This window comes from Mauremys reevesii, linkage group 3 (genome assembly GCF_016161935.1).
Source record: "Mauremys reevesii isolate NIE-2019 linkage group 3, ASM1616193v1, whole genome shotgun sequence".
In the NCBI taxonomy this organism is placed as follows: Eukaryota; Metazoa; Chordata; order Testudines; family Geoemydidae; genus Mauremys; species Mauremys reevesii.
The window spans coordinates 91,310,339-91,334,688 of record NC_052625.1 but is presented as its reverse complement, the minus strand read 5'-3'; the positions used below and the strand labels follow the sequence as shown (position 1 = coordinate 91,334,688).

The 24,350-nt window shown below is 42.5% G+C and overlaps 1 protein-coding gene across 1 annotated transcript in view; it reads right to left on the bottom strand.

Moving 5' to 3' along the window:
- LOC120401576 (plasminogen-like) overlaps window positions 1–24,350 on the bottom strand; it is a 63,561-nt gene that overhangs the window by 18,361 nt on the left and 20,850 nt on the right. The window contains exons 4-12 of the mRNA XM_039531701.1: window positions 23,296–23,410; window positions 22,136–22,275; window positions 19,942–20,062; window positions 13,699–13,817; window positions 11,364–11,526; window positions 10,252–10,382; window positions 8,875–9,040; window positions 2,770–2,957; window positions 1,835–1,989 (exon numbers count right to left, since the gene is read on the bottom strand). Of these exons, the coding sequence (XP_039387635.1) occupies window positions 1,835–1,989; window positions 2,770–2,957; window positions 8,875–9,040; window positions 10,252–10,382; window positions 11,364–11,526; window positions 13,699–13,817; window positions 19,942–20,062; window positions 22,136–22,275; window positions 23,296–23,410 (1,298 nt within the window). The remainder of the gene's footprint in view (window positions 1–1,834; window positions 1,990–2,769; window positions 2,958–8,874; window positions 9,041–10,251; window positions 10,383–11,363; window positions 11,527–13,698; window positions 13,818–19,941; window positions 20,063–22,135; window positions 22,276–23,295; window positions 23,411–24,350) is intronic.

The following is a 24,350-nucleotide window of genomic DNA, read 5'->3' as shown; positions in this document are numbered from 1 at the left end:
AGTTCTGATAAATATGCCCTAATTTCAGTTCATGAAAGAAAAGCACTTCTGCAGTAGATTACAAGCATAACAAAAACAAACAAACAGGCCCTAATCCTGCAAAAGCGTATTCATGCAAGTAGACTTTACTGGTACTTGCAGATCCATTAATGTCAAGGGGTCTATCAAAGCTGCCAAGATTTGGGTTTCTCCAGGTGCAGCATTTCTCATGGATGAATGAGAGTTCAGAATTCCAACTCCAAACGTTCAGAAATCAGGAGAATTTTTTTTAACGCAATTGCTGTCAGTGTTTCTTTTGAGTTCTGAACTTCCCCCGGGGTGTGTGGCAGTTAAAGGGTTGCCAGCTCCCCCACAGGGGCTGTCCATAAATTACATAACACATTAGGGGATGGGTTGGTCCTCAATTGTGCATGTTTGTTTTGCTGTTCCAAGGGGTCATGGGTCTTGAAAAATCACCAAACAGCATGTTACATAATTTATAGGCAGCCCCAAACGTGCAGAGCACAGCTGGCCCAGCTGCAGGAGCTCTCGCTGGCTGGAATCTAGTCTACACCATCAAGCAGCTTCTTCCTGGACCCCTAATATTCTAACTCTCTATCCCACTAGCCCAGCAATTACTTAGGCACCTCCTAATCCCCACATCAGTTTTGCTGCCATACAGCCCCATATCTGCCCAAAGCCCAATAAATTATGCACCCCAGCCCCCACACATCTTCCCCTTGCTGCTCAGAGCACCTCTGTTCTGACTGCAGCTCCACAGGTTCTTCATCCCCCTGTTCCCATATGAGGTGTTGGAGGCTGCAGAGGGGAAGGGGGAGGGGGACAGCAGACGGACCCATTACTCCCAGGACGGGAGGAGGAGGAGGGAGTACAGAGGGAGAGAGACTTTTTCTGCCCCCTCCTTCTGTGAAAATGGTGTCAGCTGCTCCCTTTGCCCTATCAGTTTACCTCAAAACTCTCCTCAGCTCCTACGGGGAGGGAGAGCGCAGCCTGCTGCAGCCCTGCTCCAGCCCAGCGGGCAGGGAAGTGGGGCAGGCACCCAATCAGAGGAAGTTTATCCCCGAGTGGGGTTTGGGGACTGGAATTTCTCACATCATTGGGAGTCTGGGTCCAGCAGAGGCCAAAACCACATTACTGAGGATGAAATGGAGGAAACTGGCAATGCTAAGAGTGCCCCCTGTGTCCCACATACACCCTGCTGCAAGCCATGGCAGGGGTAGGACATGGAACCATACAAAACTCAGCAGCTGTTGGGTGCAAGGGGGAGTGTCAGGGTAGCTGGAGGGGAACTGGGGTAGGCAGGAGCGCCGGTAGCCTTTTTGGTGCCCTAGGCGGCAGAAGGTCCTGCCCCCAAAATGGTGCCCCCAACAGAAGCGGTGGAAGGTTCCACCCCTGAAATACCAACGACGACTGCAGTGGCCGGATGTTTGGCCATCGCGGTCACCGCCCCCTAAATGTCAGCGCCCTAGGTCGCCTAATGGGTTGTGCCGGCCCTGGGAGTAGGAGGGTGGCTGTGGGATGGCTGTGTCCTGGGATGGGCCATAGGTGCTGTCTAGAGGGGTGTTTGAGGAGTGTGCTGTGGCTGGAGAAGCCTGGAACCAGTCTTGTGTCCCACCCCTTCTGTCCCGGCTGCTACCGCAAACTGCTCCTTCCAGCAGGGGAGGCTACCTGCAGATCTGTTCACTTGAATAAGAGTTTTTACATGATCAAGTTCTAAGTTTGTCCTGAGAAAAGTAAATTAAAGTAAGAAGAGTTCTTCAGTGTTCCATAAATATGTCAGAGCAGAAAGAGTGACTGCTCAACAGCAGGAAACATTGTCAGAACCGCTGCTTACGTTTTTCTCCAGCCCTGCCCGGGGATGAGTCACTGGCGTGAAATAATCATGGCGGTGAGGTTTCTGCGAACTCCATTCTTGACAAGTCTTGCCACTCGCAGTGGTTGCTATTGTACCACGATAGTCTTGACCGTTGCCAAGTACACAGTCTGCAACTAGGAAAGAAAACAAGAGGGTGATTCTTTGCTATGTATCACTGGGCCAAATTCAGAGGTTATGTACTTTTGATACTTACATGCCCTGGGGTGTAACAGAAAAAGAAACTAGCAGGATGGTATAAGAAAGTATAAGATAGTGTAGGCTAGGATATTGCGGGAGATGGGCAAAATACTGATAATGAAAATGTTGTTTGTTTTTTGTCAAAATATGTGTTGGAAATTCACAAAATGTGTGAATTTAGAGCAATTTTATGAAATCCCAATTTTATTTCATAAAATATCAGGCCAAATATCTTTTACAATTGAATTAGGAAAACACAATTGAAAAAGCTCCCATTACACCAGTTCCTTGCTTGGTTGGTGTCACTGGGGCACTCTCAGGTGAGTTTCAGCGTTAATAATTAATGAAGATGAATGGGGCAGTTCACACTTCTCTGAGCTCCAGTTTCAGGCTCTCTGAAAACGTATGCAGACATCATGCATCACTTACACTGGGGCCACATCTTGAAGCTTTTCCTGGCAGCCCTGAGTGTTAGAAAATATTTTTGAAAGGAAAGGTTAGATACATCTGACCTCACATGACTCTAGGAGTCAGGGCCTCAGGCATGTGTCTGAAGCACTAATGCATACGGGCTTGATGGTGCAAGTTGTTAAGGGTTGTCTTCAATGGGACTGCTCACATGCTTAAAGTTAAGTACGTACTTAAGCATTTTGATGGATGGAAGCCATATTAAATGCTAAAGGACTTTGACATAATGATTATATTTTGCTGGTTACCTGTTTGGGTGGCTGTCGTTGTACGAAGGGTTGATACGATAGTTGGCCGAGGGGGCTTTGGTAAAGTTAGTTGTGCATTGCTACACCGCCTCAGATTGCAGAATTCCCATCTCACACCGGGGTCAATGGTGTAACACCACGGGGCTCTATCATCATCTGGGTTTCTGCAATAGTTCTCCCTCAAGTCCCTACAAATGTAAATACAGAGTGTTCTTATTCATGCTAAGGCACTGAAAGAGTTTACGGGAACCTCCTACAAAAACAAAGTATGCATGTAGGCACTAAAGAAATTGTATATTGTGATACAGCAGGACCAGGGAGCAGTAGGAGAGTGGTAGAAGGGAAATATATAAGCCCTAGGCTAATTAAGGCGTGGTTCCCTGTAGACTAGGGAGGGTTGCTACAGGTTAATTGGAGCACCGGTAGTCAATTAAGGCCCTGTCAGGAACCTAATAAACCCCCCTGCTTCAGGCAGTCAGGGGGTGTGAAGAAGGAGAGAGGACTGGAGTTTGGAGGTGTGTTGCTGAGACTTGAAAGACCAGAGAACTGAAGGAAGGGAGACTCTGCCTCAGGGACAAGGACTGAGGGTAACCCTACCCAAGGGGGAAGAGGGTAAGAAACCTGCAGGGGTTGAGAGGGGCTGGGGCTCAGAGTGAGGAGCAAACTCAGACCCCTCCCCTGCTTCCTTTCTCTACCACCTTCCTGGGCCACTAACAGGGCCCTTGGTGCCCCAAGAGCAGGGGCAAAGGGAGGCATCTTAGCCCCCTGCCAAGAAAAGTGCAGGACCCACCATACCAACATTGGCCATTTTGTCACAATATATTTATTTAACATATATAGCAGAAATTCTATTGCCATCATGTGAAAAGAAAACATCCTTTATGGCTATTATATCAGCAGAGGGCTGAAGTTCATATTCACATCATAACTGGTAACATGATCCTTTTTTATGCATGAGGAAACATAAAACAAAATTTGCAGAATTTTAGCCAAAAGCTGTGCCAATATCCTGATTTGCTGAATAATGACTGGTGTCATAATATTATTTTTAAAAAAGTCAAATGTATACAATAGTAGAACAGTATGCAATTATTAAAGCCCTACTTAACTGGCGATATTGTGAAAATTGTGGATTCCATGGTATTAGGCTTCCAACATAATTTTAACAGCAGGAGCCCCACCATGCATGGAGCTGACAACAGGAGCCCTGGCTGCCGCATGCTGCTCTCTGCCCTGGGCCCCCTGCTCTCAGCTCTAGGCAGCTGACAGTGGAAAAATCATGGAAAAGAAACAATGGACTTTATTACCACAAATAATAAGATCCATTATTACTTTTCTGCAATTTTCCATGGCTTGCCTGCAACTCAGCCACAATTTTTTGACAATCATCCTGCAGTTCAAGTAGGGCCTTAGACACTATATATTAATAAATATTCAAACAGATCCAGAACTTTTGGTGGGGGGAGAGGGGGAGGACAGATCCAGAACTTTTGGTGGGGGGAGGTTACCTTTAGAAATCAAAATGAAGGATTTTTTAAAATAAAAATTAAGAAAATACCAGGTCCTTCCCTCGAAGTTCTTATGGTCTAAGGCCCAGCAAATACTTTTGCATGTGAATAACTTTGTGTAAGAATAGTCCCACTGAATTTATTGGGACAACTCCCATGCATAAGCGTTTGCAGTGTTGGGGCATAAAATAGAGACACTTAAAAGAATATGAAGGAGGACGAAATGGATATGGAAAAGAGGGATGAGGGTTAGATGAAAACAATGTGGGACATATATTATATAGTTTGCTAGTCATATAAATACTGGTATATTTAATTAGAGATTGAGGTGCAGCACGAGAGGAGAAGCAGATAGTACAGGAATGGAGGACACTGTGGAAAGTAAGGCCACAGAAGTGGATATTGAGTAGGTATCTGAAAGTGGAGAAGAGAGATGGGTGGCGCACAGAAGAAAAGGATGTATTTCCAGGCACAGGTAGCAGCATGAAAAATGGTACCAGAGGCCAGACTTGGAGGAGGAGGAGGCAAAATGAGCAACCAGTTGGTCAAAGTGCAGATGACAAGATGGGGTGGAATAGATGAGTTGACATGTAAGCAAGGTTTCAATTTATGTTGAAAGAGACAGGAACTTGAGAAGACAGTAACATGGTTAGAGAGCTGTGACAGGATTATTTAAGCTTCTTTATTTTGGACAGACTAAATAAGGCAGAAGTGAGTGTTAAGAAGCCCAGTGAGTAGCTATTTACATTGATCTCACCAACCTTCATTCTAATTTATCAATCCAAGATGAGTTTCCTAGTTATTTATTTACTATGCATAACACAGACCAGCATATTTTAGATGCCTATACACAAATGCAAGGAGTATGGGGAATAAACAGAAGAACTGAAGTGTTAGTACATAAAGTAAATTATGACTTAACTGGCAATAGAGATTTTTGTGGCACAAGTCTCATGACTGGAATATTTGTACAGAGGGGTATAGCTTGTTCAAGAAGAGAAGCCAAAATAAAAAGGACGGAGGGGTTGCATTATACATCCATAATATAGACACTTGTTCTGGGGTCAAGATGGAAGTAAGAGCCAGACTAATGGAAAGTCTCTGGGTAAAAATAAAAGGGGAAAAATAAGGGTGATGTCATGGTAGGGGTATACTACAGTCTACTGAATCAGGAAGAGGAGGAGGCATTTCTGGAACAAAAAACAGAATTTCCAAAACACAAGAACTGGTATTAATGGGGGACTTTAATTACCCAAGCATCTATTGGAAAAATAATATGGCAGAATACTACATTTTCAGTAAGTTCTTGAAATGTATCAGAGACAACCTTTTATTTCAGAAAGTGGAGGAAGTACCCATGGGAACAGCCATTTTAGATTTGATTCTGACCAACAGGGAGAAATTGATAGTGAATCTGAAGGCAGAAGGCAACTTGGGTGAAAGTGATCATGAAGCAATAGATTTCATGATTATTATAATGAAGGGAAGGAGCGAGAGAAGCAGAATAAGAACAATGGACTTTAAAAAAAGCAAACTTTAGCAAACTCAGAGAACTGGTAGGTAATGTCCCAGGGAAGAAAATCTAAAGGCAAAGCTGCAAACTATCCTGATGAAAAAGAAAGATAGGAAGAATAGCAAGAGGCCAATATGGTTCCATCAGGAGCTCTTTAATGACCTGAAAAATCAAAAAGGAATCCTAGAAAAAGTGGAAACATGACCAAATTTCTAAGGAGGATTACAAAGAATAGCATAAGCATGTAGGGACAAAAATCAGAAAGACTATGGCACCAAATGAGTTATATCTAGCAAGGGACATAAAAGGCAATAAGAAGAGGTTTTCTAAATACATTAGGAAGAGGAGAAAAATGAAGAGAAGTGTAGGTGCACTACTTAGTGGGAAAGAGAACCTAATAACTGATGACATCAAGAAAGCTGAAGTATTTAATGTCGATTTTGCTTCAGGCTTCACTAAAAAGATTAACGGTGACCTGCTACACAACACAATTAATATTAACAACAAGGAGCAAGCCAAAATTGGGAAAGAACAGTCTAAAGACTATTTAAATAAGTTAGATGTATTCAAGACAGCAAGGCCTGATGAAATTCATTCTAGTGTACTTCAACAGCTAGCTGAAGCAATCTTGGAACCATTAGCAATTATCTTTGAGAACTCCTGGAGGATGTGTGAGGTCCCAGAGGATTGGAGAGGGGCAAACATACTATTTTTGAAAAGGGGAACAAAAAGGACATAGGATATTATTGACCAGTCAGCCTAACTTTGATACCTAGAAAGATACTGGAAAAAATTATTAAACAATCAGTTTGTCAGCACCTAGCAGATAATAGGGTTATAAAGTACAGTCAGCATGGATTTGTCAAGAACAAATCAGGTCAAATCAAACTAATTACCTTCCTTGATGGGGTTATTAACCTAGTGGATGTGGTGGTGGGGGGGAGCAGTAGATCTGATGTATGATTTTAATAAGTCTTTTGACCCAGTCCCATAGGACATTCTCATAAGAAAATTAGGGAAATGAGGTCTAAATAAAATTATTATAAAATGGGTGCACAACTGGTTGAGAGGCTTTACTCAATGAGTAGGTTTGCTACTCAATGGTTTGTTATTAAACTGGGAGAGCATATCTAGCGGGGTCTGGTACTACACAATATTTTCATTAATGACTTGGATAATGGAGTGGAGAATATGCTTATAAAATCTGCAGACAGCACTAAACTGGGAGGGTTTTACAAGCACTTTGAAGGACAGGATTAGAATTCAAAATGACCTTCACAAATTCTCTAATTTGTCTGAAATCAACAAGATGAAATTCAATAAAAACAAGTGCAAAGTACTTCATTTAGGAAGGAAAAATGCACAACTACAAAATGGGGAATAACTGGCTAGGAGGTAGTACTGCTGAAAAGGTTTGGGGGTGATAGTGGATCACAAATTGAATATGAGACAACAATATGATATGTGACTGTTCCCAGAGAGTAGTTATCAGTGGTTCACAGGCAAGTTGGAAGGGCATATCAAGTGGGATCCCACAGGAATCAGTTCTGGATCCAGTTCCATTCAATATCTTTATCAATTATTTAGATAATGGCATAGAGAGCACTACACTTATAACACTCGTGGACAATACCAAGCTGGGAGGGGTTGCAAGTGCTTTGGAGGACAGGATTAAAATTCAAAATGATCCAGACAAACTGTAGAAATGATCTGAAGCAAATAGGATGAAATTCAATAAGAACAAATGCAAAGTACTCCACTTAGGAAGGAACAATCAGTTGCACATATGCAAAATAGGAAATGACTGCCTAGGAAGGAGTACTGCAGAACAGGATCTGGGGGCCATAGTGGATCACAAGCTAAATATGAGTCAACAGTGTAACACTTGCAAAAAAAAAAAAGCAAACATAGTTCTGGGATGTATTAGCAGGAGTGTTATAAGCAAGACACAAGAAGTAATTGTTCTGCTCTACTCCACATTGATTAGACCTCAATTGGAGTAGTGTGTCCAGTTCTGGGCACCACATTTCAGGAAAGATGTGGACAAATTGGAGAAAGTCCAGAGAAGAGCAACACAAATTATTAAAAGTTTAGAAAACATGATCTGTGAGGGAAGATTGAAAAAACTGGGTTTGTTTAGTCTGCAGACAAGAAGACTGAGAGGGGACATCATAACAGTTTTCAAGTTCATAAAAAGCTGTTGCAAGGAAGAGGGCAATAAATTGTTCTTCTTAACTGCTGAGGGTAGGACAAGAAGCAATGGGCTTAAATTGTAGCAAGGGAGGTTTAAGTTGAACATAAGGAAAAACTTCTTAACTGTTGGGGTGGTTAAGCACTGTATATAATATTCCCAACCCCCATCTCCTGATTATGACTACAGCAGTCACAAAATACATATAATTTAGCAATACTAAATACTATACATATTTCTGACCAGTCTGTATTGCAACATTATTTGTGTCCATAAGAAATTTCCATTTTCTTAGATTCTCCCTGTGTTCTGGAGCAGGTTTAAAGGCAGCTGTCAGATTCTCAAATACATAACACAGTGCATATTTCTATGACCTACAGTGTGGATCTGATGGCAGAATTTGGCCATAAATCTGATTCTTGGAATATTTATGACAAGTCTTAATTTCTTTAAGGGCAATTTAAAAAGACACTACACTTACATTTAGCCCAGAATTTAAATGTTGTGAAAACAAGCTTTTTTAAATCTTCGACCAATATAAATGTTTCAATGTTTTAAAAAATAATAATGAAAGATGTTATTTTAAATGAAATGCATCCTCTTGCAGTTTTTGAAGCCACTGCAGTATTAAGATGCTGAAAGTGACACTGGCTTAGCTGATTTTCATTGTCCAAGTGGGAGAAACTAAAACAATTAAAGAAAGAGCTAAAATAGCAACAACTGAATTGGATTTTAAAATTCTCTCTCTCAAGGCACTCTTAGTAAATTGGTAAAGAAATTTGTTTGCAGTGTGAATTTTAACTTGACAGTGTCCCTTTAAGTGGATGGCACAATTAATAGATTACTGGACAAAGCCTACGCTGATTTTGTGATAGTGGTAGAAGTAAACATACGCATTTGGATATTCCGCTGGGGTTTTTGTGTGTTTATGCGGAGACATTGATCTCCATGCTTGGCATTTCTTTCCTGAGATAGTCAATGAAGTTGTGCCACGGTAAGTCAGGCCAGTGTCTCGAAAGCAATCCTCAATGACTGGATCCTGTTGAATCACAAGTACATCTGTAATGAACAATAAAAAACAGTGCTTGAAAAGTGAATTTTACTTTGATAAATGAGCACAGAAAAACAAACAAATAGAAACAATAAACAAACAAGTCAGAGCAATTAGCCTGCCTGTCACAGATACCTTCTTATGACAAGATCTCATTCAGAAGGGGCATTTCTGAGGGTGTATGGAAGATTTTAATGGGTTACCTTCATGAGTCAGATGCTGTTCCTTAGATGCAATCTCAATGTCAATTTTGTGTTTATGGTCCTACTTGGATTAGAGAATCACAAAGTTCAGAATGTGGATCCAAAGTTGTGGTTTTATATCAGATGCATTTCTAGTGGTTGGATTGACCTTGCATCAGGTGATTTCCCTTTGTTTGTACTGAAGTAGTTTGGGGTTGTTAGTTAGGATATGTAAACAAGTGGAATCCGTGTTTGGTTGGATTTTTCAGGGGTTGGAGTTTGGAGGCTGATGTTTTCTCTTACATTATTGCAGCTTCTATTGATTTGTTATCGATGGACACACATCTGGTGTATGTAAACATACTTGATGGTGCCAAGCAATTTGGGTAACTGGGATCCTACTGTACTTGTCTCATTTGTAGGGCTGGTCAAAATTTTTGAGCCAAAAATTTTCTCACTAAAAATGGAGTTTTGTCCAAAACAATGACATTTCTCTATTAAAAATTATTTTAACCATTTTTTTAAAACAATTGCAATGAGAAATTTTGAAACAAAAGGAAAATTTTCATTTCAGTTTTCAAAAATTGAATATTTATTGAATTTTTAATTCCTATGTTTTTCTGCCTGATCTACATTTTTTTCTTCCTTGCCATTGAATGCTTTCTAGGGTTTTATTTTTCTTTTCCTGTTTTTAACTTTTTCCACACTTCTTAAATCTTCTCTGATCTTAGAAAAGATCCTAAGTTCAAAAGGAAAAATGAAACTCCGTAAGCCCACTGCTTGGTAACTTTTCCAAAGCCGAGGCAGTCAGCAGAACAATATGATCTAAAATCTTTCTTCCTCACACTGCACTTTCCTACCAGCCTTAAATCCTACCCTCAACAGGTTCGACCTTCCACTAATGTTCAGATGTGGTCTGCAGAGTGTTCAGATCAACAAATTAATAATATGAATCAACAATGATTTATTTCCAATTGGTACAAAAGAATGACTGTCAACTTCAACTTCCATATCACAGGTGCATCCACTCTCCTTACCAGTGTTTACTGCTTCTGTCCCATCACAGCTGGGTATGTTACAGTATTCCCATCGTGTTGTGCTGTTGGTGGTATAACACCATGGCTTGATCTCACCATCAGGATTTCTACAGTAGTTTTCTTCTAAAGCCCTGAAGCAAAAGCACTATGTGAAAATTAGCTTTGCATGGAAAAATGATAATGGCCAAGAACACCTGTTTACGATTGTATTTATTGGTGAGTCACTACTGCAGCAAAATGTTGCTCAGTAATTACATTTATCCGTAATAAGGCAAATTACTGTAATGCATTATTGTTGTGAGTCTGATCAGCATTCTAGGTAAGAGAGGTCCACATGCTAAGACTATGAGCAGCTTTTCTGATGCTTATGTAACCCCAGGTGACTATTACAGGTTCCCCTCTATTTTGATCCACAGAAGATATGAGTTGTTACAAACCCTAGTTTTACAGCCTTGACTCTTCAGCTCAAACTGTAGCAGCTCATGCTTTTAGCTCTGGAGATCCCTGGTATTTTGGCCAAGATAGCAGTAATCACATTGAACTGGAGACTTAAAGCATGTGCTGCTACAGATGGAGCTTAAGAGCCAAGACTCTATAACTGGAGGCTGTAACAACTCATATCCTCTGCAGATCAGCACAGAGGAGACTCTGTAACACACGTTCACCAGTCAATCACACTTGTACTTCCTTCACTTGTGACAGGACACCAAGAGTAGTGCAGATAAAGCACATTGTGGAACAGTATCATCACTGGGGAAAAAACTTTTCTAACACTCTTATTCTACATGGAAGCACCTGGGTATGGAACATAGTAAAGTATAGATGTGAGTGAGGAAAGGAAGAATAGGAAGAGCATAAATGCTGGAGAGGAAGATGCAAGTACATGAGAATGAGAGATGAAGAGGAGGAACACAGGAAAAATCAGAGCAGGATCAAGTGAAGAAATCAAAGAAGAATAATGAGAGAGCTGAAATAATATGGAGAAAGGAGAACTTAGCAATATAGTTGGAGAAAAATTGTGCCAACCTTAATATTATGTCTACATCATCATGAAATAACTGTGTTCCATGGTACTTCCAGCAGGCACCAAATAATGAAGAGATTTTACATACTTGCAGGGATAGCTCTCTGGAGTCCTGGCGTGTTTGTGGGGAAACTGAGCACTCCAACGTTGACAAGTGTTTCCTGACACAGTGACACCTATCTTGCCTCGATAATCCTCTCCGTTTCCTGAAAGGCACTGAAGTCCTGGGCCAGAAACTGGTGGTGGTGTAGCTATACCAAAAAAGGAAATGAATATAAACAATGCCTTCAAGATATGTAAGCTTAACTTTGCATAACTCAGCTTAACTTTGCATAATGTGGAACATGCACTTTTTTGTTTCTATATTGTTGAGGTTTCCGAAGTCTATGGCAAGACATAAGCCAAAGCACAGAGAAAACATCCAGATACTCCTTCTTGATTCTTCTCACTTAGATTTTAAGTTGCCATAAAATTTTCAAAAGGAATTAAACTTCCCAAACAGTGAATTCCATTCTATGCCGAACCCTCTGAAACATCTGGCGACAACATGACCACATTTAAACCATCCATCCTTTCCTCCAGCCTAGCTGTCTCACCACAATGGAGGTGAGAAAAGTGAGCTGAGGGAGGATGGCTAGGTGAGTCTGAGAGGTAGGATGGAAGAGCAGAGATTGTCAGGACAGGAGGTAGTGAGGATGAGGCCATGTGAGAGGTTGTAAGAGAAGCATCACAGCAGGGAATGGGGCCTCTAGAGCTAAAACAAATCTGAAGGGAGAAGATCTAATGGGAAGTGCGAGTCTTGGAACAAGGAGCCTGAGATGGTCTAGCAGCAGCAGAGGAATGCTGAAGAAAGGAAGATGGTTAGAACTACTCAGGTACTTATGCAATAAGCATTAAGAAAGGTAGGTGTCTATTAGCCACAGCCCACAAGTATTCCAAGGAGAACCAGAGCACTGGTTCTGCAGAAAGGCATAAAGGAGATTGGGTTGTGAGTCCACATTTATTTGGTCTTTTTAACTTCAAGATGAAAATGAACATGCATTTTGACTGTACATATAATTTCCTGATGGGAGAATAAAAGATTCTAAAAGGTCAACATGTTCCATAAAACTAGTTAAAATTCTAAACTCAGTATCAGTGATCTTACAGTTTCTCAACCCATTTCTTACTTTAGAGAAACCTGTCAAATATTCACCCTCCATCAATAAATAGGTGTTTTAATTGATCTCTATCCAGCAAATACATGAATCTTCATAAAGCAGTGAGAAAAGCAAATACTTGAGAAGACTAGGACTGGTGACATAAATATAAGCCTGATCCTCAAAGTGTAATTCTGGTCTAAAAATGGCATTATGGTGCACCATATTTATTGTCTTTATGATTTGCATGTCAAATGTGCTCAGTTTAATGGATTTTTTTTAACTGCTAGCCCTAATCTCAGAGGTTTTGTCTTCACTAGGGAAAAAAAGATGTGTTCTTAACTCAAGTTAGCTAACATAGGATAAAATCCTAGTGATGACAACACAGTCTGTAGTTTTCACATGAGTTAACAGGCCAACGTAAATCCTAGGCTTCCCCATAGTCAGGGCCGGCTCCAGGAACCAGCATCCCAAGCTGGTGCTTGGGGCGGCATTCTGCAAGGGGCGGCAGTCCCTGTTGTTTTGCCCCCAAGCAGCGCACCAAATTGCCACCCCCACGGAGGGCGGGGGCAGTCCGTGTGCCCTTAGGGCAGCAGGCGCATTTCTGCGGTGAGAGCAATTCCACAGCAGCTTCTATGTTTAGCTGTCCGGGGCGGCTTCAGCTAAACATAGATGCTGCTGCCGAATTGCTGCCGCCGCGGAAACGCGCCTGCCGCCCTAAGGGCACACGGACTGCCCCACCGCCCGGGGCGGCAATTTAGGGCGCTGCTTGGGGCGGCGAAAACTGTAGAGCCGGCCCTGCCCATAGTTTCCTTGAGCTGCAAACTCTTGTGAAAACTACCTACATCCTTGACTTCACTAGGATTTTACTTTGTTAGTTAACTTGAGTTTAAAGAAAAACACCTTTTTTTCCCTAGTGAAGATGCATTCTGAGAGTCAATCTGAGTTATTTCCCTCTAGTGCTATTATCAGTAATAACATTTCTGCAGGGCAAATTTGAATTTCAGATACAACTATGCAAATTATGTACTCAATAAAACCTATGCAGCCCCATCACTCTCAATGCACTTACACGGGTTTAAATGATTGGAACTTAGTAAATGATTCTATTAATGATGCACCTTCCCTGGTACAGAAGGCTCTTCTTGGGATATTTGTTGATGGATTCCACCCTCTATCCTCACCCCCAACTTTTCCCTACATTTTGGTTCTACCGTCTACCTGTTGCAACTGCCTGCAGTGACAGCTAACTTGGGTTCTACAATATCCATAAGTAACACTTACTGCAACGTGGAATGTTACAAAATTCCCAGCGTTTCGCGGAGTTGGTAGTGAAACACCAGGGCCGAGGCTCACCATCAGGATTACGGCAGTAATTCATCCTCAGATTCTTCTCTGGAAAGCTGAAAATTAGAAGTTTGAATTAAGAATCTAATTCACTAACGGCTGACGGTATGAATTGCCCCTCCTGTGGCACAATGGGCTTTTTGGGCACTCAGATACTGGGCTACGGAGTGAGATATAAATTACATAGGAAAAACTAGATTAAAAGAACAATAAGGTTGCAAAGTCAACACTCAAAGATAGGAAATGCCGGAATTAAAGTTACCTGTGCCACCTCCATTTGGGCCCTTTGTTCATATGCACTATGGTAGTTCTGCCTAACATCATGCAGTAAGTCTATGGCAGACCAGCAATAAGAGTCCCAGTTCAGTGTCTTACCCATAAGAGAAAGAGAGCATCTTTTCTCTTCTTACAACCCACAACCTCATTCACTGTCTATTTTGTGCACTGGATGAGACGGGGTCTTGTACAGCAACTGGCATGTGATAATTTAATTAAATACTGTACCATGAGGCAGAACATCCTTAAACTTATGTATGTGCTTAACAGCTTTCCTGGACTGGGGCCTAAAGGAATTACTAGACCCTTCTCTAAGAGTGAGTTATTTTTAAAAGGAGATATTGCTTTGTTTGTACGGTTTCCCAAGTAGCTTGCCTCTATGCAATGTATCATCCTACGAAACTTTAAAAATCTGAATACATTTGCTGTAAATTGAAATTGCCCACGTGCGCCACTGTGGTGTTCCCCGCTCTCAGTGACCTGTGTCTAGTTTTCTATTTTCCTTTTCCCCTCAACATTTTGGACTAGCTGGTGTGATTAGCTTTTCCTGATTCCACATGTGTAGGAGAAGGTGCAGGACGCTTGCCTCCCAGCCGACTGCTCAGGGTCTAGACATAATCACCATCTCTCTATTCCCTGAACACAAACACCTTTCAAGGTCAGCAGAGACAGTGATGGTGAAGGAGGTTGGGGTGAAGAGAACTGGTTTAGCATGAGGAAGGGAAGAAGATAAAAGAAATGAAGCATTTGCCCCAGGGGATCAAACCTTTGCTCTGTCTAGACCTATACCAACCTCAGTTCTTCAGAGGAAGGGAATCCCAAAACCACCACCTATGATGACCTTGCCACCCAGCCAATGTGTTCAATGCTGTGACACTGGGGGAGACATTCCTTCCTGGCAGGTCATCTTAAAGCTGTGAAGCATACAAATCTGTTTCTCTGGTTTCCATTTTTTTAAGATCTCATAGCAGAAAACTTTCATAATATCTCATCTTTCTTCTGATATTCTGTAAGCTTGTCTGTTTCAATGTGGTGATTAGAGACTGTCTTTAACAAAAGGGGGAGGGTTATTTTAAAATGTTACTGGCTTTCAGATTCAACCTCTTACTTGGTCATTCTGATTCATAAGACAAGAATGAAGGGCCACCTGAGGAGGTTTCATGTCATCAGTTATGTTCTATACATCAATGGAGAGTGGGGAGCACTAAAAAGATCTTAAACGTTTCAGATAAATATGGCCAAACATTCAAGTTTTACAAGGTGCTTATTAGAGGTTTTATGAATGGCAGCATGGTCTAGTGGATAAGGCACTGGCCTGAGAGTTGAGACCTGGGTTCTACTTCTAGTCTGCTACTGAGCAGTTATGTAACCTTGGGCAAGCCACTTAGGACCTGATAGTCAGAGGTGCTCAGCCCAAACAACTCCAGTCATTGGACTCTGGATGTTGAGCATCTCTGAAATCTCTGCCCTTATATTATTGGTATTGTTTGTTTGTTTTTTTGCTATTTATTGGTATTGTTGTAGCACCTAGGAACCCTAGCAATGGACCAGGACCCCAATATGCTAGGCGCTGCAGAAAGAATGTCCCAAGGAACTTACAATTTACATACAGTACAAGATGAGACAATAAGTAGAAAGAGACAGGCAGGGGGAGCACAATAAAACAATGAGATATTTAAAAAAAAACTTTTGTGCCTCAGTTTCCCCCATCTGTAAAATGAGGACTATTATGCTTAGCAATGTAAAGTAATTTGAGATCTACAGATGAAAATTGTATGTACGTGTTAGGTATTATTATTATTATTAGAACCAAACCTCAGAGCCTTCTGAGGTTGTTCTGTCACTACCATTTTCCCTACCTTGAATTTCAGATAATGTTGGAGGCAACTCTAAGGCCTGGTCTACACTAGGACTTTAATTCGAATTTAGCAGCGTTAATTCGAACTAACCGCTCAACCATCCACACCAGGAAGCCATTTAATTCAAACTAGAGGGCTCTTTAGTTCGAATTTGGTACTCCACCCCGGCAGGTGGAGTAACGCTAAATTCGACATGGCTAGCTCGAATTAGGCTAGGTGTGGATGCAAATCGAACTTAGTAGCTCCGGGAGCTATCCCACAGTGCACCACTCTGTTGACGCTCTGGACAGCAGTCCGAGCTTGGATTCTCTGACCAGCCACACAGGAAATGACCCGGGAAAATTTGAATTAATTTTCCTGTCTGGGCACTTTGAATCTGACGTCCTGGCTGGACATCGGGGCGAGCTCCGCAGCACCTGCAACGATGCAGAGCTCTCCAGCAGAGGAGTTCATGTTATCTGTGAATAGAAAGAGGGACCCAGCATAGACTGACTGGGAACTCTTCGATCTGATCGATGTGTGGGGCGAGGAGTCTGTGCTTTCGGAGCTGCGCTCCAAAACAGGGAATGCGAAGACCTACGAGAAGGTCTCCAAAGCCATGAGAGACAGAGGATACAGGCGGGATGCAACACAGCGCCGCGTGAAAATCAAGGACCCCAGACAAGGCTACCAAAAAATCAAAGCGGCAAACGGACGCTACGGAGCCTGCCACCACTGCCCCACCAGTGACCGTGGACTCTGACGATGGGACAGTGTCGACGGCCAGTTCCTCGGTGATGTTCGCGGACGGGGAAGATGAGGAAGGGTTTGTGGAGGACGAGGCAGGCGAGAGCGCTTACAACGCTGGTTTCCCCGACAGCCAGGATCTATTCATCACCGTCACGGAGATCCCCCAACAACCCTCCCCGGCCATTAACCCGGACCCTGAATCAGGGGAAGGAGCAGTCGGTAAGTGCTTTAACCATGTTAACTTTTATTCTTAATATAACAGGAATCTTAACTGTGTGAAAAGGAGGTCTCTCTAGATATGGGGATAGAACAGAAATCATCCTTGGAGATCTCCACGAAGCTCTCCTTGCGTTAATCGAAAAGCATCAGCAGGAGGTTCCTGGGGAGAGCTGCCTTATTGGGTGCTCCGTGGTAGCACAGTTTTCTGCGCAAGGCTTTCATGAGGTACTCAGGAAGCACTGCCTCCCCGAGCACGGCTGCATCAGGCCCTGGTTCGTGCTAGCTTTCACGCAGCATGCGCTCTCTATCTCCTTTAGTGACCCTCCTCAGGGTGATCTCGCTCGGAGACTCCTGCATCTAATTAGGGTAATTACTGTAATTTTACGCCTGGTCCAAAGTATTTTTAAAAAATCTACGGACAGATGGCAATTCTGGGAAAACGGGCTTGAAATGATTGTCTGCCGTTGCTTTCCCGGAGGAAGGAATGACTGGCGACATTTACCCAGAATCCACCGCGAAAATTATTTGTGCCCCAGCAGGCACAGGGGTCTCAACCCAGAATTCACAGAGACAGCCTAGACTCAGTTAATTGTTCGCCAAAATGTATCTTTGCAAGGAATTCACTCCCTGTTTCCCATCTCACAGCTTCCACTGTCTCCAGACCTGCCACAGCATCCCCCTCGCAGAGGCTGGCAAAGATTAGGCGGCGAAAGAAAAAGACAAGGGACAAGATGTTCGAGGAACGTATGGGCTGCTACCTAGCAGAGGCGGACCAGCAGAGCCAGTGGAGGGAGACCGTCTCTCTGTGCCAGCGCTCACACAGCGAACGGGAGGAGAGGTGGCGTGAGGAAGACAAGCAGGCGACTGAAACGCTGCTTGGACTAGTGAGGGAGCAAACGGACACGCTCAGGCGCCTTGTGGATGTTCTGCAGGACCGCAGGAGGACAGAGACACCCTGCAGTGTATCTGCAACCGCACTCCCCTGCCACAAAGTCCCATACCCCCCTCACCGAAAATAATCAGGAGGAGGGGCGGCCGGGGACGTGAATACTGTCACTGCACCACAGCACAGTGCTCAAGTACCCAAAAGCTCTCATACCCTACATTTGCCGAAGTCCTTCACTTCCAGACTCACAGTAGTCCCAATCCCAGTCCCATCCCCTACATGTCTACTTAATTAATAAAAATGCTTTGCTGTTAATTACTGTTTCCGTTATGTTTTTTCAAAGAAGACTGTGTTTGAATGGGGGCGTGGGGAAGGGGGTGGTTAATTGCATAGGACAGTCACCTTTCCCAGGGTACAGACACGGGGGCAGGATCAGCAGCGGGTCACACACACGGTGCAGTCAGTAGGCACCCTGGTCGGTTTTTGGAGGTGGTTTCCAGGATCTGTGTGGGCGGGGGAGATGTGACTTTGCAGCGGGGGAGGGCGGTTACAGATCTTATACAGCAGTCCTTGTCCTGGACCGCTGAGTCACGCAGCTGAGGAATCTGTATCCGTCCTCCTCCACCACAAGGTCACATATCCGCCCGCACACAGAATTCCATAAAGAGGGATGGCAGGCTCCGTTGAAAGAAGCATTCCGGCACTGCGGACCACTCTAGGAGCAGGAGCCTGTCATTCCTTGAGTTTAGAGGCGGTCTTTACATCACCGCACACCCTACCTAGCACAGCCTGCGTCCCAGTTTCAACCCTTTCACGAAAAGTCATGAATAAAGAAACCTTTGTTAAGTAATAATGGGACATGTATTTTATTTTTACACGTGTGCTGGAAGTGGGGGTAACGGGGTGAACGGGGTATGTAACTGAAGAGGAGAGTCAACAGTAACTGGGTAAAGAAACAGGGGCAGGTTCAGCTTCTCTGTAAAGAAACTGAACAGTCACAGGTCACGCTGCTCGCTGGTATTTGAAGAGTTCCTTGTCGCTGCCCCAGGTGCCTGTATAGGACTTCATGAGCAAGTGCATTAGCGGGCAGGCTGGGTCCCCGAGGATGACTATAGGCATCTGCACATCCACAACAGTTATTTCGTGGTCCGGGAAGAAACTACCTTCCTGCAGGCGTCTGAGCAGCCCACAGTTCCTGAAAACACACGCATCATGAACCTTGCCCGGCCACCCGACGTTGATGTTTGTAAAACGTCCCCTATGGTCCCCCAGTGCTTGCAGCACCATTGAAAAGTAGCCCAATTTCTCAGCAGCTGACTGTGGAAGAGGTGGACGATAAAGTGCGAGGAGGAGAAAACGGCGATGATCGCAGCGAGCTCCATGCTTGCAGTGCTGTGGCATCCGCGCTGTCACTGACCAGAAAAGTGCACAAACAGATTGCCCGCAGGCGCTTTCAAGGAGGGAGGGAGGGAGGTTGTGATTGACGGTTCAATGACGACACTTACCCAAAACCACCCTCGACACATTTCTCCCCCCAGCAGGCATTGGGGGCTCTACCCAGCATTCCAATGGGCAGCGGGGACTGCGGGAACTGTGGGATAGCTTCCCATAGTGCACCGCTTCCAAAGTCGACGCTGGCCCCATGAATGTGGACTCAGAAATTCGAATTAGTGTATTTAGTATGGATACACAAATTCGACTTCATAAGGTCGAATCCACAAATTCGAACTAAGTTGATTCAAAATAGTCTTGTAGTGTAGACAAGGCCTAAGGAACAGAAAGAAAAGAGAAAGGATTGATGACTTACCTTCTTCCATTGCACTGAGAGGTAGCAGATCAGCCTTTTTGTTGCCCTAGACTGAAACAGAACTTTTTGACTCCCCAACCCTCTCTTTTTAAGGGAAGGATGTTAAAAACATAGCTCCCTCACACATGCGCACTCCCAAATGCTGCCTATGGTATTAGTATGGCAAACAAGCAAAACATCAAGCACATGCAAAAATGCATTGGCTCAAATGGCCAAGGGAGAGGTTGGCCACCAAAAAACATCATCAACAAAAAACATGATCAAGTATTATCAAAATGAAAATGGAAAATTACTATGAAAAACAATCTATCCTTTTTTCCTCCTGGCTCCAGACCCCAGGGGCTATTTCCCTGGTCTTTGGTGCATCTAGCTGATCAGTTATTTCATTACTGGTTGTGACTTACTTTGAAGGGATGTACCCATGAGCGTGAGGCTTCTGAGCATCCCAGTGCTGGCACTCAATCCCAGACTCTGTTTGGGAAATTTTGCCTTGGTAGTTTTCGCCACTGCAGTGCATGCACTCTTCTGTATGGACAAGCAGGAGTGAAAACAAAGAAACGGGAAAAAATCAAGAATAGTATTGGTCCAGAAACTTTCCCTTTGGACATGCCATCAGCTCAAGAGACCAATCAGAAGGCAAAGCTAGAGTGAAGAACTATTCTAAAACAGCAAGTTTCTTTCTACTGGTGGGTGACTTCACCTACTTAATTACATTTATTTTATTTGGCTTATTTGTTACACTATAGTGTATCTTTTAAAATGAAAACTACAATTAAAAAAACTATGATATGACAAGATTTCTAAGGAGCTAGTAGGTTGTATATATTACTGGAGAAGCTTCCTTTGCAAAGTAGATTCCTTTAAAGAGTAATGACTTGGATAATGAAGATGCTGGTTCCATGGCATGTAATATGATGACACTGAACAGCTAACATTCTCCCACTATTCCCAGCAATCAGACCATGGCGAGGCCAACCCTCTGGATTGATGTTCATTTGGTTTCCTGAACATAATCCATTAAGTTTCATAGATTCGACTTTGAAATCAGAAGGGACCATCAAGATCATCTAGTCTGACCACCTGCCCATTACACGCCACAGAACCTTATCCACCCACTGCTATAATAGCCCCCTAACCTCCAGCTGAGTTACTGAAATCATGGTTTAAAGACTTCAAGTTACAGAGAATCCACCATTTACTGTAGTTTAAACTTGCAAGTGGCTTGTGCCCTATGCGGCAGAGGAAGTCCCACCTGGGTTCAGTAGAATTGTCTGTGTGAGTTATAGAAGGAAAATAAAGGAAGAGCCATATGTTTAGAATAGGGGAGTTGAACCAAGATTAATCTCTTTGTGCACTGAGCAAAGGAACCCTAGAAGTTCTTCGTGCTTATGCTCATCAACTGAATCAAATTTTATGTGAATGCAAGATTTTCAGGGTTGGCCCATGTCATATATCTGCATGCAAAACTCTCACTAATGTCAATAGATGTTGCCTGCATGACTATGATCGTCAGGCCAATCTTTCTTTCTTTTTTTTCTTTTTTTTTCTTTTAAATAAGCTATTTTCTAGTTAGGGCAAATCAAAAAGTATCTAAAACCAACCAAAAATTGTGATTCCTCTGTATCTATTAAATATTTATACAATTTAAGCCATTCAGGGAGACGTCCTTTTTGTTGAGAACTTTTATGCTAAGTCCCAGCTGAATCTGAATTAAAAGCACAAATGGACCTGAAGCACAAAACTGAGATCTGTATCTGCTTTTTTAACTCCCGCAAATAGGAGTTTGTTCAGATCCAGATTTTTGGATCAGGCTCGTCTCTAATTATGAGTCCTTTCATCCCATACAATGATCTGGCAAGGAGCTGTTCTAATGGAAATGTTAACTGACTCTAAAGTGGGATGCTGAAACAAAACCTTTGGGAAGTGTCAAAAACCCTATTTTTTAGTTTTGAAAGTTTCCAGACAGAATTATGGCATTTTACTAAACATAACATCTAAAAACAAGGTCATACACAAACAAGGCCCTGAGTCAGTAAGGTACTTAAGCGAATGCCTGATCTTAAGTAAATGAGGGGACCTATTGATATCAATGGGACTATTAACATGCTTAAAGTTAGGTATGTGCTTAAGTGCCTTGCTGAATTAAGGCCAATGGTACTAGCCATATTAACTACCACAAAAATGGGCCAGGGCCTCAGATTTGATGTCCTTAGATATATTATGGAAGGATCGGTCTGATGATTAAAAATAGGATGTGATCATAATGCAGTGCAATAGTATTAACCAAGAAAAGAGGTCTCCTGTCACTGTCAAAGGGATATGTCCTCTGGAAAAGATGTACTTGTATGTTGACCTTAGGGATACCCCTGAGGCTATCCAAAAGAACAGTAAGGAGCCTGATCCTGCAAGTCACTTGAGTAAAGACTACCCACCTGAGGAAATTTTTTGCAGCTTCTGGATTAAAATTTGCTGGCATGGTCTCAAACAAAGGGATAATGGGGTCAAGGAGCTAACATTTCCATACTTTGAAAAAAAGCACACAATTTAACATACTTAGAGATATAGTGATGTAAAAATCTTTGGTGTGTGTATCCTGACCTTCACATTCTTGGATGTTACAGTAATCAAATCTGATATTAGGATCTGTTGTGTAACACCAGGGTCCTTTTTCATCCTCATCAGGATTTCTGCAGTAGTTTGCCTCTAACCCTGCAAGGGGGGCGTTGTCAGGTGTATAGCTGAAATAAAATAAAAATACCATTACAGCAAAAGTGAAATGTTCAAATTTCTCAGGTGATTTTGGACTCTAGTCATACACATGAAAGGCCAGAGAAATAGATGCTCCCTTTGGTTGCCCAGAGTTGAAATCCTTATCGGAAGAGCATTCTGTGGCTGTCATTAGTAGCCTCTTCATAGCTACTGAATGTCAGTTCTTTGATGGCTCTGGGGAAAAGCCAACAGTTTCATATCTACAGTTTACAGGAAATATGACAACCTCATAGTCCAAGAATGCTCTTTTACACTTGCAATGGATTGTTGCTGTCGGACTGCCAGGGTCTGAGCTCCATCAATAACTGTTGTGTTTTTCTAACGCACATAGTTAAAAAGAGCAATATTTCGTATGGAACACTTTCCTGGGGAATGCAAAAAAGGACATTAACTAAATACATGAGAGTTGTCAACAACTTGAATGTGATACTAACACATCCTATGTGAATGTGAGGTTAACGGTTCGATCTTGTTGACTGCTTCTCATTTAAAGCCATAAAATATTGCCATGGAAACATGCAAAGGGCTCTCCAGTAAGATGACATAACTTCTATCTCCTTTGCCACTTTTAGCACCTGTTGCAGCAAATGGGTGAAATCCTAGCCCCATTGAAGTCAGTGAGAGCTTTGCCAATGACTTCAACGGAGCCAGGATTTCATCCATTGAGTGTTTTGCTTGCTTAAGGGCCACCAAATTTGGCCAGAAATGCTATCTTTGAAATCATCCCTTAGGTCATTTAGTACATCCCCTTGAATCGCTGCAGGATACATTTAATAGATGCTTAGAAATATGTCAGCCTTGCAGGTCTTTGAGAGAACAGGTAGATCACAGTGATCAAGACAAGGAGGAAATGATTTCTTACCAATGAGTTTGAATGCTGAACAACTCACTTTAATAATATACACTATAAAATGATTTAGTACACATTTAATATGGATGGCTTGGAATATGTTCAGAATAACATATACACAAATGTGTAAATGACATACTTAGGTAAATGAGGTTTACTGTTGCTCCACTTCTGGCAGGGCACACCACTCTGAGTTTCAGATACTGTTCCTCTATAGTCCTTCCCCTTACCAGTCCTGCATTCTAAAAGATACACTGACACGAAATACATTTTTATATATCAGTATCATAATTCACATCTGTTTGAATTAAATAACTATATACAGATTCTACACACATGATAATCAGCCTAAATACCCACATTCCGAATCTTCTCTACCCCCCACCCCCCAAAAAAACCCAGTTGTGTTATTGTAAAGCTCTTTAAAAAAAGGTTAGTTTGCAAATTTTAATGATGTACATAAGGAAGGTCACTTGAGTGTTTACATAAAGACCAAAAAACTAAAATGTTTAGGGAAACAGATATAACAAATTATGGTTGTTTTTGAAGGGTAGGTTCAGATTACAACAGCTATAATGCTTCCTTCTTGAGTGGAATAAAACATTGTTGTTTTTAATGCCTCTGTGTTTGTATTGCTCTGCTATGAGTAAAACTGTACAAAATATTTTCAACGAAACCTAGAAGCACGTGAAACTCACCTGATTTCAGGCAGAGTGGGCTCCAGAAAGGATCACAGATCTAAACACACCTGAACTTTGGAGTTTCAAAAGGTGGAATTTTGTAACTCAGACCTATTCAAGTTTGGGTTTTGTAACAAACAGTAAACATAGACAATGTGTTTCACTGAGATCCCCCTGCTCATGAATGAAGCTTGACTCATTTATAGAATTATGTTGAAAGCATGAGTCACCACTGCACAAGATGAAGCTGGATGGGTTAACTTTGAGCTAAAGAGGTAAACTTTGAATTTTGGGCAGTTCTGGCCTTTGTGGAACTGGCCTAACTGTGTGAAAGCCTGGCCTTATAGAAATAAATGGGAGTTTTGACACTGACTTCAGTGGGGCCAGGATGTCACCCTAGATATATCATTTCCCTATGAAGATAGCCTTGAAGATGTAAAATGACCTGTAGCCCTGAAAGCCTAAGTTGCCAGCGATTTGTCCAGTCCCCTTGCAGCCATCCAAGACTGGCCTT